The 12,129-nt window shown below is 45.6% G+C and overlaps 1 protein-coding gene across 1 annotated transcript in view; it reads right to left on the minus strand.

The window, feature by feature from the left end:
* cacna1c (calcium channel, voltage-dependent, L type, alpha 1C subunit) overlaps window positions 1–12,129 on the minus strand; it is a 1,373,114-nt gene that overhangs the window by 12,399 nt on the left and 1,348,586 nt on the right. The window contains exon 46 of the mRNA XM_041215565.1: window positions 3,959–4,279. Within this exon, the coding sequence (XP_041071499.1) occupies window positions 3,959–4,279 (321 nt within the window). The remainder of the gene's footprint in view (window positions 1–3,958; window positions 4,280–12,129) is intronic.

A 12,129-nucleotide genomic window follows, 5' to 3' on the forward strand; every position in this document is an offset into this window, starting at 1 on the left:
TGCCATGCACTAATTATTTCTACTTTGGTTCACAGGGAGCTCTGCTAAGAGACTGACGCTCTCAGCCTGCCAGTCCCACAGCTCCATCCAAGCCCTCACCTCACGTAAAGAGGACAACTCCTCTGTTGAAGAGCTGGAAATAAGCAGCTTGGAAGGCCCGTCACAGCGCTTACCCACACTGTCCACCAGTGCAGTGACACGCACCTTGGTGAGACCGAGATCTAGAGCAGGCTTGGGTTCACAATTTGGTGGTCACCGCACGGCCACGTGGCCGAAGCAGGAGGAGGCAGATTCAGCAGAGCTCCCAGGCACTTGGAGGACTGCTGGGGAAGAGGCTTCTGTGAGTTCCGAGTCAGATGACAAGTCTCTGGATTTGGCCTTCCAACTTATCGTGGAGGATCAGGAGAAGACGAGGGAACATCACACAGACCTGTTGGAAGCTCTCAACAGAGTGGCATGCATGTTGGAGGAGTGCACCCGCCTGCTTTTGAATGAAGTGGTGCCCATATGTGTGTGCACGGAGGTCTCCATGGGAAGGATAGCGGACGCCATGGAGACCTTGGTCTAGCAGAATGCAGAGGTGCACTCTACCGCAGTAACCATGGATGAGTTCCTGCAGTGGCAACATGAGAGGGAAATGGGGCACCTGAACATCCTTCTAGGTGCTCCTTCCCCTCAAGGAGTCAGGCCAGAGCCCTCGGGCACCCAAAGGGTGGAGAAGTGGCAGCTGAACACCCATGGGTCATTCACTCAGGACTCTCAAAGGCTGTCCGCCCCTTCCAAGTCCCCTTTGCCTTTGACCCCCTCAGCCTTGTCCTCTGTCACAGAAGAGGGAGCAGTTGGCCCACTGGAGGATGGCAAAAGCAAGCCAGGACCCTCAAGGCCTCGACTCTCCAGAGGACACATGCCAAAGTCATCAGAGGCAACAGGGCCAATCATTGCGTGGGCTGTCTCCACCCCTGCTACAGATGTCAGGGCAGCGCCCAGAAGAAATGGCAGGCCTAGAAAAGTTAAGAAACTCTGATCACAAGTTATTGCATGGGTGAACACATTTTGTCACTTTATAATCTGAAAATATATTCATTTTTACTGAATAACATTTAATGATGTTTTTCAGCTTCATTGACAGGTCTCATGAGTCATCCCACTGATTGCAGGATCCATGCAGTACCTGGGCCATCCAAGATGAGGCTCTGTTCACTTTTGATTTTGGCAACCATTGTCAAGTATATTGACAGATCCCCTATCCTTTCCCCTCCCTTAGTCACCCATAGCCCCATCACCCTTGAGCCCCCCCCCAGACATCATCTTCCACCTCCACACTGTCACCTATTAACCCAAACCCTTGTCTTTTCAGGATGTCCAGGTGAACGTGGATGTTCCCTACCTTCATGAGAATCTCACCCCCATCCACATTGACCTCCTGGACCTCCTCCTTCCCCCCCAAGGTGCGTGTCTGCCTCCGAGTCCCCATCAATTACTCGTGCTGTCCCTTCTACCATTACTGATGTAACCTCACCCTTCCACCCTACTGGTTCCTTCTGTCCCTTTTCACACTCACCATTCCCTCCTACCATGCCTATCCTCAGTTTGTGCCCCAGGAGGGAATCATTGACTCCAGCGATCCTTCCCTTGCATGTTCACCTGGACAACCCCCCTTACTCCCTCCTGCAACCTTACTCCCTCCTCCACCCTTACTCCTTCCTCTCCCCGGACATCTTCCCCATCCAAACTCCCTCCCTTACACCTTCCTCCGCAACCTATACTTACCTCCCCATTTGCTGCATTCTCCCCCCAGTTACACCCTCCACCCCCTGTACTCCCAACCTCACTCCTCCCTCATACCTTCATCCCCCACCTCCCAACCTCACCCATTACTGACACCATCGTCCCCCTTCTCTCAAACTCACCCGCACCCCCCACCACCTACCTCTTAGTCACACCTAGACATTCTTCTTGCCCCCACCCATCCCCCAAAGATCACCCGTAGCAGCCTACGGCCGAAACTCTGATATCCCGAAGCATATCTGAAACATAAATGGGGACCTCCCATCTTCCATGAGCTGCTTTACAGCAGAGCCATGTACATGAGAATCCACCCAGCATGCAATGCACGTGTTCCTCCAGGATCTGGTATCTGTAGGGCTCCAGCAACTTCTTCTCCTCGGATGTCAACGATCTAAGCACGGCCCTAAAGGTGAGCCCTGACTTCTGCATGTCTTGCTTGTCCATACAGTTCTGGGCTGACGTGTTTTCCCACTGGGGATGATTCCGGTCAGGTCTTACCTTGCATTCCATTACCAGGATGCAAATCGGGTTCATGCCAGCCTCCAGCGAGATTCGTGTACCACCATGGCGGACACTATCGGATGATCCCACTGTGCTTGCATGCCGGTGTGAAACCGATTTCTGCCTCTCCTGCCAAAATGTACCCCTCCGCCCTCCATGACGCCTGACGCTAAGGGGACCAGATGATTCCGTCCAATAACTCTGGGCTGAAACATGGCATAGAGATGCAGCAGAGGCTGTGGAGAGGGTATACCCTGTATGATTCCCTCTGGCAAGAGATGACGATAAATTTTTTCCCTCAGAGGTTTGTGTGACTTTGGAATTTTCTGCCTCAGAAGGTATGGAGTGGGGTCATTGAATATTTTTAAGGCAGAAGTGGATAGATTCTTGTTAAGCAAGGAAATCAAAGGTTAACAGGGTTAGATGGGAACGTGGAAATCGCAACACAAAAGATCAGCCAATGTCTGATTGAATGGTGTAGCAGGCTCGAGGGGCCGAATGGTCTACTCCTGTTCCTATTTCTCAAGTCCTTATTTAACTTAGGGCTGGGCATCTCCATGTTTCTTCACAGTGACAGGAGGCTGTTTGGCATATCAGCCAATGAACCCAGCATCTCGGTCTACATGTCCATCATTGCTTGCCTCTATGTCACCCCATCAAGGTCCTCATCTTAATCCCTGCTGCAGAACTTGCTCTCTGGCGAACTGGCAAATGAACCATCCTTTACCCCTGGCCTGGCTACAGCCTGCTTATGCCTGGTGACTTACCTCATGCAGATCTAAACTAAGAATGTAAGGAATAGGAACAGGGGTGAACCATATGGCCTCTTGAGACTGCTCTATCAGTCAATATGAACATGGCTGATCTTTTGCCTTAACTCTATATTCCTGCTCACTCCTCACATCCCCTGATTTCCTGAGACACCAAAAAAAATGTCTATCTCAGCCTTATATATATTCAACGATGCAGTATCCACAGTCCTCTGGGATACAGGATTCCAAGTATTCACAATCCTTTGAATGAAGAAATTTCTCTTCAACTCTGTCTTAAATGATCAGCCCCTTATGCTGAGACTGTGCCCCCATTTTTTAGATTTGCTAACTTGTGGAACAACTTCTTTGTGTCTACCCTGTCAACTCCCTTCAGCGTCTTGTATCTTTAATGTGACCACCTCTCATTCATGTAAATTCCAGAGAGAATAGGCCCAATTTACTCAGCTTCACATGAACCAATCTAGTGAACCTTCGCTGTACCACTTCCAGTGAAATATGTCCTTCCTTAAATATGGAGACCAAAACTGCGTAACCCCCATGCCCGAAAACCAGGGTAAGCCAATTTTTAGCCCAGCATCTCTGCAAATTGGTCCAGGATCTCCATGGCTTACAAAATGATAGGTTGCTTACACCTTTAGCACTATGAAGGCATTCTTGTTCGACATGGATGGCACGTGACAATGTTAACCCATGCTACAAATGAACTGTAAGTGCTTGATGCTGTCAACGGGTGTAAAAGAAAAGTTTCATTCCAATAATGGACATCAAGTGAAATTAAGTTACTAGCAAACTTACAAGTGAAATAATTTCTTGCAAATATGAATGGGAAGTTTTCTAATACCTCTATTATTAATATTGTAACAAAGAGAAATATTCAATACTAATTGTAAACTTACCGCTCCTACTAAACTACCAGCACTGCCATGAAACTCAGTTCCCTTTTCCCTGAAGTGATAGGGCACGGTCAGAGAGACTGGCCTGGCCTTTTTGATATTTTCATTTGAGTTGTCAGAGTTCCAGGAACTACAGTTTACTGATGGAAGGCTGCTGTTTAGTTTCTCATAGGATTCAATGCCATCCAGAAAAAATGTTGGAATACGCTGTTGCAACCTCTTCCTACTACATGGAGTTGCTGGAGGTGTGGCACATAGTCTGGAAAATTGTGTTGGAGAATGGCTTCTCCTCAGCAATGGGTTTAGTCCTGCAACAGCCAATGCCTGTATGATGAAAATAAATACTCTATGAAACAAATACAGACACAGCAGGATCAGTGAATTAAAAAAGTTATTTCACTACTATATCAAACAATTAACTTTCCAAAGTGCTATTCATATCAAAAATCATTTATTTTTGCAACCATTGAATATTATATTGGACACAAATGACACTACATCATCCCTTGTTTGCACTGCAGGTTTGAAGAATTAGGGTACAAATCAGAGATCAGACCAATATGATGGGAAAGAATTATTAGGAAGATAATTTTGACCAGAAACATAGCGGTTACCCTCCAGGCTTTCATTAGTGCTGGATGATCATTATCATCTACATTGGAAGAACCACACTTCTTTATGTGCCTTCCTATGGTAGCCAAACCATGGTGCCTCATTAGCTCTTAGTGTGCCATTATTAAGCTTAAAGGCAAATCACTGAATTGGAGCTTTTTTCCCTTTCATTTTTTCCAACTCCTTGCTATAAGCGTGGCTCAGGGAGTAGTGTGGGAAGAAATGGTTTCGATTCATGTGGCACTGGCACAGTACAGGTGAAAGAGGAAGCTGTTCTGTTGGGATGGGCTCCACTTAAACCAGGCTCAGATCAGTCTCCTGGCATATCCTATAACTAGGGCTGTGGATAGGGCTTTAAAGTAAAAGGTTGGGTGAGAGGAAGCAGGTGAAGGAAGATATTGAAATCTAAAAAGAAAATTCAAAGCAATAGAGCAGCTTAGTGATTTGGGTAAAGACAAGCAGGGGAGTCATGAAGGGATAGAGAGTTTAACGGTAAGGGAGCATCAGCAAATAAGGTCCATGTAAAGAACAGTGGCTAAAGTCTCTTTAAATTAAAGTTTTTTTGTCTAAATATGCAAAGCATTCATAATAAGATAATCAAACTACTGGCACAAATATAGATAAATGATTTCGATCTAACCACTATTACAGACACATGGGGCCTGATTTTCCTTCTGAGGTAGGAAATTGATATTGGGACTGTTTCTGGGTCCCAAATCTTGCCTTGGGGAAAAGCAGCCGCAGCCTCCAGTTTTCACAGCTGGAGGATGGTTTGGGTGGCTAATTAGTGGTGGAGGGGGTGGCCTGGGGGTGATGGGAAACAGGGGTGAGACAGAGAGTGGCCTGATTTAAACCTGCTCTAAAGAAGAGTCATATGGACTCGAAACGTTAACTCTGTTTCTCTCTCTCCACAGGTGCTGCCAGACCTGCTGAGTTTTTCCAGCATTTTCTGTTTTTATTTCTGATTTAAACTTACCATGGCACCCATTACTCTAGCTGACGTTTCATGAAACAATTGCTCTATTACTGATAGAGTGTGAGAGGGAGAGGGCTGAAATCTAGGCAGGAGTGCTCCTAGTTTTGCCAATGTTGACTTGATGACTCTCCTGGAGGCAGTGAGGGAGATCCTCTTTCTGTGGGGGGTGGCGGAGGAAGGTCACCCTCTCAGACCAAACAGATCTGGATTGAGGTGGCGGAGAACACAGGCAGACGGATTGTGGTCAGAATGAATTTCGTGCAATACAGAAAAGGTTCAATGACTTTATTCACTCTGATCAGGTGAGTGCAAAGTCAGACCCTCATGGCCTTTGAGTATTTAATCTTCAGCAGACACGCCAGCTGAGGAGGTTGAGATTGAATGTTGTTCCTGAACACTGGGGGCATGTGTGTCCAGGGTACTTAACCCTCAGCAAGGCTCAGAGTCAAAGCACTGTCGAGGAACTGCCAATGCTGTTGTAAGCAGCTACTAATGTCAAAAAGTGGTTGACATTGGCCATAGAGTCCAGAGGTGCCTTATCTCTCTCTCAAAACGGTCCAGCCAGGAACAGAGCTCCTCATCCTGCATAGCGCCATGGAAAAGGGGGCATTGGAGACCACAAGCAAATCAGGTAGGCGAGGAGGGCATCCCTGGTCAAGAAGGTAAATTGAAATTGGATTATGTAGATTAAGGTGGATGCTTTGCATTCCAGTGTGTCCAACAGCATGATGAAGACTCAGATGCATTGAAAAGCTTCAGTATTACAGAGGCCTCTGCTCTCCAAGGATCATTCTCATGATCTCTTCCTGTATCTTCCACAGTTCAAATGTCGAGGTGCAAAGATTAGACCCTATGTCCGCACCAGGCCAAGTGCTACCAGAAAGTACCTCAGAATAGGCACACTCTCCACTAGCTCAGGTATAGTCACCTTGGTGGGTTCTCTCATGGGCTAGATGGGGTGGCACTGGGTGAGGAGCACATTGCTGTAGTATAAGGGTCTGGTACATATAGGGTTAATGTGGGACTGAGTCCAGTATTGCCTAAATAGTGATGTAAGAAGGCACATGACCCAGACCCAGGAGTCACTGTGGTGTTGAACAGAGACCGGAAAAGGCCTAAGCACAGAGATAGCTCCTAGCCTGTACCTTTTACTATACATGTATAAATAGTTCTACTTGTTAATAAAGACTTATAGTTAACCTACTGAAGACTTTGAAGACTTCTTTAAGAAGTCAGGATGTCAAGACAACCCCTGTTGTTAGCCAACCAGATCTGCATGTCCTGCGTACTCAAATCTAAAGAGTATTCAGACTTGGACTTCAGTTCTGAACTCTCCTCTCTTTTCAGAGCAGATTTTTCCATTCTTATTGCAGGTTCTAGAAAACCCCTAGTGGTCAGACCAGCCTACTGTCCATGAGATAACTACGATACCTCCAGTGGAAGTGGTACAACAGAATGATCAGCAGTATGAGAAGCCTCTACCTCCAACTACAACATGGTACAGCTGGTCAACACAGCAACCATAGTGTACACTCTGCAGCTTCCAGCCAGCATGCTATAACCACAAGGGATGCTGGAACCTGGTAGCAGTCTCCCACCATTAACAGCAAAAAGCAGAGGTGAGCGTTCTGCTAAACCTTCTTCTCGCCACAGAGGGCATTGAGGTGGCCTACATGTAGAAAGAAAAAAAGAAAGAAGTGACATGGAGATGAGCATAATGTTCATCCACACCGCCGGAAACAATTTAGAGCAGCAGCAACCACTGATCAAAGCAACAGCTGAAATGACTAAGTGCAGTACAACAGAAAGGATGGAAGAAGAGAATAAAAGCATACCCAAATACCAGTCCAACCTCCAAGCCAAGAGGAAGAATCAGGAACAAAAGACCCTACCAGTCCTCCAACAGAATGGTGAACAAGATATGGAAGGGTTACAAGGCCTCCAGACCCCCTGAACCTGTAAATGCAAGGACTTGCAGGGGGAGATGGGGTAGTATGAATGTTGTAATAATGCTAATACAGTAATAGCAATAATTTAGTAATAGCAATATTGTGGTAACAACAATGTAAATGCATGAGACTGATAACAATGTAAGACATGAAGTAAACTAGTGTAACTGCAAGTACAATGGATAAAGATTCGCGGGGATGGTGTAGTATAAGGATCTGGCACATACAGGGTTAATGTGGAACTGAGTACAGTACCACCCACACAGTGATGTAAGAAGGCACATGGCCCAGACCTGGGGATCAATGTGGTGTTGAGCAGAGACTGGAATAGGCCTAAGCACAGAGATAGCTCCTAGCCTGTGCCTTTTACTGTACATATGTAAATTGTTCTACTTGTTAATGAAGACTTACAATTAACCTACTGAAGATGATAAGACTTCTTTAAGAGGCACCATTCCGTAACTAACACCCTCCCAACAAACACAAGTTTGGAGGGTAGCTGGATAGCTGTGGCAGCCTGAATTGGCAGAGGATGAAGGAGTCATGGCAGCTTCCAGGATAACGAACGCATATAGGAAGCTCTTGTTATGGCTGTTAGGAAATAGAGACATTCTAAGTAAGTTATATTGGTATTTGTGGGTGTTAGGAATGAGTTTTAGCTTTAATGTTTAAGTTTGGTTAGTATTTCTGTTTTTGTGTGTTAAGAAAGGTCAAATTGAGTTTTAGTTTCACTTTAAAAGGTGCTTGCAATTCTAATGAGAGTTTTACAACCATAAGCTAAGTTAAGGAAACAAGAGCAGAAAAAAAAGCAGCAGCAAGGATGCAGAGAGGCAGGTCCCTCCCACAGACACGCACACAGAAAAGCTAGAAATAGCAGTTTGTTTTGGAAGCTGTTGGAGTTCAGCTGGTTTTGAAGATAGCTGCCAGAGAAGCAGCCTAGAAGGGGGCAGATGGCCAGTCTCAAGCTAAAGAAAAGACCTAAAAATCTGGGGAAGTGGAACAGGGGAAATTCCTAAGCAGACTTTCTAGTCAAAGGAAGGACAGGAACCTGGAAAAGATCCTATTAATGAAGTTAAGAATGAGGGACAGAGAGAATGGCTCCAAGCTTCAGATTTAAAGAGACAAAAGTGTGGAAAGCAGATTTAAAGCTAGAACAGCTAGCAAGAGGTACGAGACGGCTGAAGGTCCGTAAGAGAGAGTATGTGGAAGACAGCTTGAATGCATGTCTTGGCTCAGGGAAGAAGAATATCGGAAGGAAAGTTCAAAACCCTGGAGATGAACCCTTATGGAAGGCATCTGAGAGAAAGTGTCGGTTTGGGAGAAGATTCCAAAGCAAGTCCTTCAAGAGTTGAGATTGGAAACCATCGTGTGAGAGAAGGAGTTCCATGAGACTGGTTGGCTCATGGGGTGACAAGCATCTGGGGGCAGTGGAGGAGAGATCTATAGCACCTGGTTCAGGTGACATCTGTCACACGGTTTCAGGGTGTGGTATGTCTGACTACAGGGTGCCTATTGGTATGTGGACTGTGTACTTACTATGAACATTAGAGTATAAGTTAGCTTTTGTAACTTGTGTTATCCTTACACATCTGTATTTATCTGTAAAGGTATAGTTGTGGGTGAAGGGGTATTGTAATATAGTTCATCTTATCTTGTTGAATAAATGTTTTATTCTTTTGTTAAAAGTTTATCAGCTGATTCCTGTGACTGTTCAGTAACTACTCTCCATGTATCTAAACAACCAAATATTAAGCTGGGTTGCACCCTGGGACCAGGCTTGTCCAGGGGTAATCTCAGCTGGGATCATAACATTGTCACAGACTTTTTGAACATTGAGGGGGTGGAAGCCATAGGACTGTCCAATGCAAGCTCAGAGAGATGCAAGACAGTTGGTTGAATCAAAAAGTATACCAGCTTCAGTCACATGCAGACCACAAAGACTGGAAGAGATTCTACAATGTTTTGAGATCTGGTCCATCGCTAATCCTTGGTGTGGGCAGGTCAACACTGCTCACAATAAAGACCAAATTCTAAAAAGATGGGCAGAGCACTTTAACCACATCCTCAATTGGCCTCCATCCATCAATAAAAAAAACAATCAACAGGCTGCTACAGGTTGCCATCAGTTGTTCCCTTGATAGCCCTCCCAGTCAGTTAGCAAAGACGAATGCAATCAAACTCTTGTCTAGCAGCAAAGCTCCAGGTGTGGTTACTATCTCAGCTGAGGTCTATAAGGCTGGAAGTCAATGCCTGGTCAAGAAGTTCACTGAACTCTTTCAGTCTATGTGGGAGTAAGGAGCTATCCAGCAAGGATACAAAATGCCTCCATTGTACTCCTGTAGAAGCAGAATGGAACTTGCCAATCTTGTGACAATCATAGAAGAATTTCACTCCTCTCCATCACTGGCAAAATCTTCACTAGAGTCCTTCTGAACTGCTTAGTGCAACATCTCGACCTAGATCTGCTGACAGAGGATCAGTGCAGTTTCAGAAAAGGCCGGGGAACCACTGATATGGTGTTTGCAGTTAGACAATTCCAGGAGAAATGCCAAGAACAGAACATGGGCCTCTACATCACATTTGTTGACCTGAGGCCTTTGACTCAGTCAGCTGTGAGGGCCTTTGGAAGATAATAGAGAAATTCGGCTGTACTGAGAAATACATCATAATGGCTTCACAGTTTCATGACGGTATGCTTGTTTTTGTCTGGAATGATGGTGAATCTTCTGACCCATTCCCAGTCACTAATGGAGTTAAACAGGGCTGCGTGTTAGTGCCAACACTCTTCAGCATGTTTTTCTCTGCCATAGTCTCTGATGCCTTCTATGATGGTGAACCTGGCATCAAAATCAGATACTGCATGGATGAAAAGCTGTTCAACCTGCGCGACTCCAAGCATAGACCAAAGTCCCCAAGGACATACTTCATAATTTCCTTTTTGCTGATGACTATGCACTAGCTGCCAGTTCAGAGCTGAACATGCAATGTGGCATGGAGTTGTTCTTCAATGCATGCCACAACTTTGGCCTTACAATCATCACAAAGAAAACAGATAATGTACCAGCCTGCTCTAGGAAAGCCCTATTTCGAGCCCAAGGTTTCAGTCCATGACCAGGAGCTGTCAGCAGTGGATAAGTTCACTTATCACGGCAGCACACTCTCTTGCGCGGTCTATATTAACGATGAAACAAATGCAAGAATTGCAAAGCAAGTGAATTCCTTGGCAGACTTTGAACATCAGTCTGGGAATGAGGAAGAGTAAGTTGGCCTACCAAACTGAAAATCTATAGAGCAACAGTCCTGCACACTCTGTTCCACACATGCAAGACCTGGATTTTGTAGCAGTATCATGCGAAGAAGCTCAACCACTTTCACTTGAGTTGCTGTTGGAAGTTTCTGAAGATCAGATGGCAGGACAAAATACCAGAAACTGAGGCACTCATCTGAGCTGACGTGTCAAACATCCACGTGATATTGAGACAGTCACAACTAAGTTGGGCTGGACATGTAGTCACAATGCCTGATGCTCGTTTACCAAAGCCAATTTTCTACGGAAAGCTTGGCCAGGAATTTCCCTCCATGGGGGGAGTTGTGCGGAGGCGGGTGGGGTCGAACCCAATCGGCACCCCCAATTGGGTCCGCACTGCCATTTTAAGTGGGCGGGCCAATTAAGGTCAAGTTGGCAGCTCGCTTGCCGAACTGAAAATCTAAATGATGTGTGGTGAAGTCAGGACGCCCACCTGACATCTCCATGTGTCATTTTATGCATTGGTGAGCAGGCCCTGACCCCCACTCACCGATGGGAAAATGCTGCTCCTTGAGTCTGGGGTGCGCTCTCATGGTGGTCAAAGAAAGTGCTACAAGGACACTCTGAAGGCTTCACTTAAGAGTTTTGATATTGTCTTTGAGTCCTGGGCGAAGTTCGCTCAGGATCACTGCACCTGGTGCAAACAAATGAAAGAGCATTGCAACCTACTCTGAAAGCAAGTGCATATCAGGGGCAGAAGGAAAATGCAAGGAGAGGAAATCCTGAGCCAGCAAGTAGTCCAAAACTCAACTGTCTGTGGTATCCTGTCCTATTTGTAGCAGAACCTTCTGGGTGTAGATTGGCCTTAGCAGTCACCTATGTACTCACTGGAACTGTATCAAACACTCCAGTTGGTGAACATTTCCATCTTTGGCTTGAAGGATCCCTCCTCAAATAAGGAGACCAAAACTGCAGCAGTACTCTAGGTCTGGTCTTAATGCCCAGTATAGTTTTAGCAAGACTTCCCTACTTTTATACTCCATTCTCCTTGCAATAAAGGCCACTTGCCATTTGCTTTCCTAAGTACTTGCTGTACCTGTATGCTATATGTGTTTCATGTATGAGGACGCACAAATTACTCTGTATGGCAGCATTTTGTAGTCTCTTCATTTATATAATGTCTTGCATTTCAATCCTTTGTATCAAAGTGGAACACCTCACATTCTCCCACAATATACTCACACTCTCCCACAATATATTCCCACAGTAAACAGAATATATTTGTCCCTCTTTTGCAGTCACTTAACCTATCTATATCCCTTTGTGGACTCTTTGTATCCTCCTCAGTAATAAGTAAGGATCATAGCTCAGTAGATCAGGAAGTCAGTTT

The sequence above is a fragment of the Carcharodon carcharias genome, chromosome 21 (assembly GCF_017639515.1).
Source record: "Carcharodon carcharias isolate sCarCar2 chromosome 21, sCarCar2.pri, whole genome shotgun sequence".
Taxonomy (NCBI): domain Eukaryota; kingdom Metazoa; phylum Chordata; class Chondrichthyes; order Lamniformes; family Lamnidae; genus Carcharodon; species Carcharodon carcharias.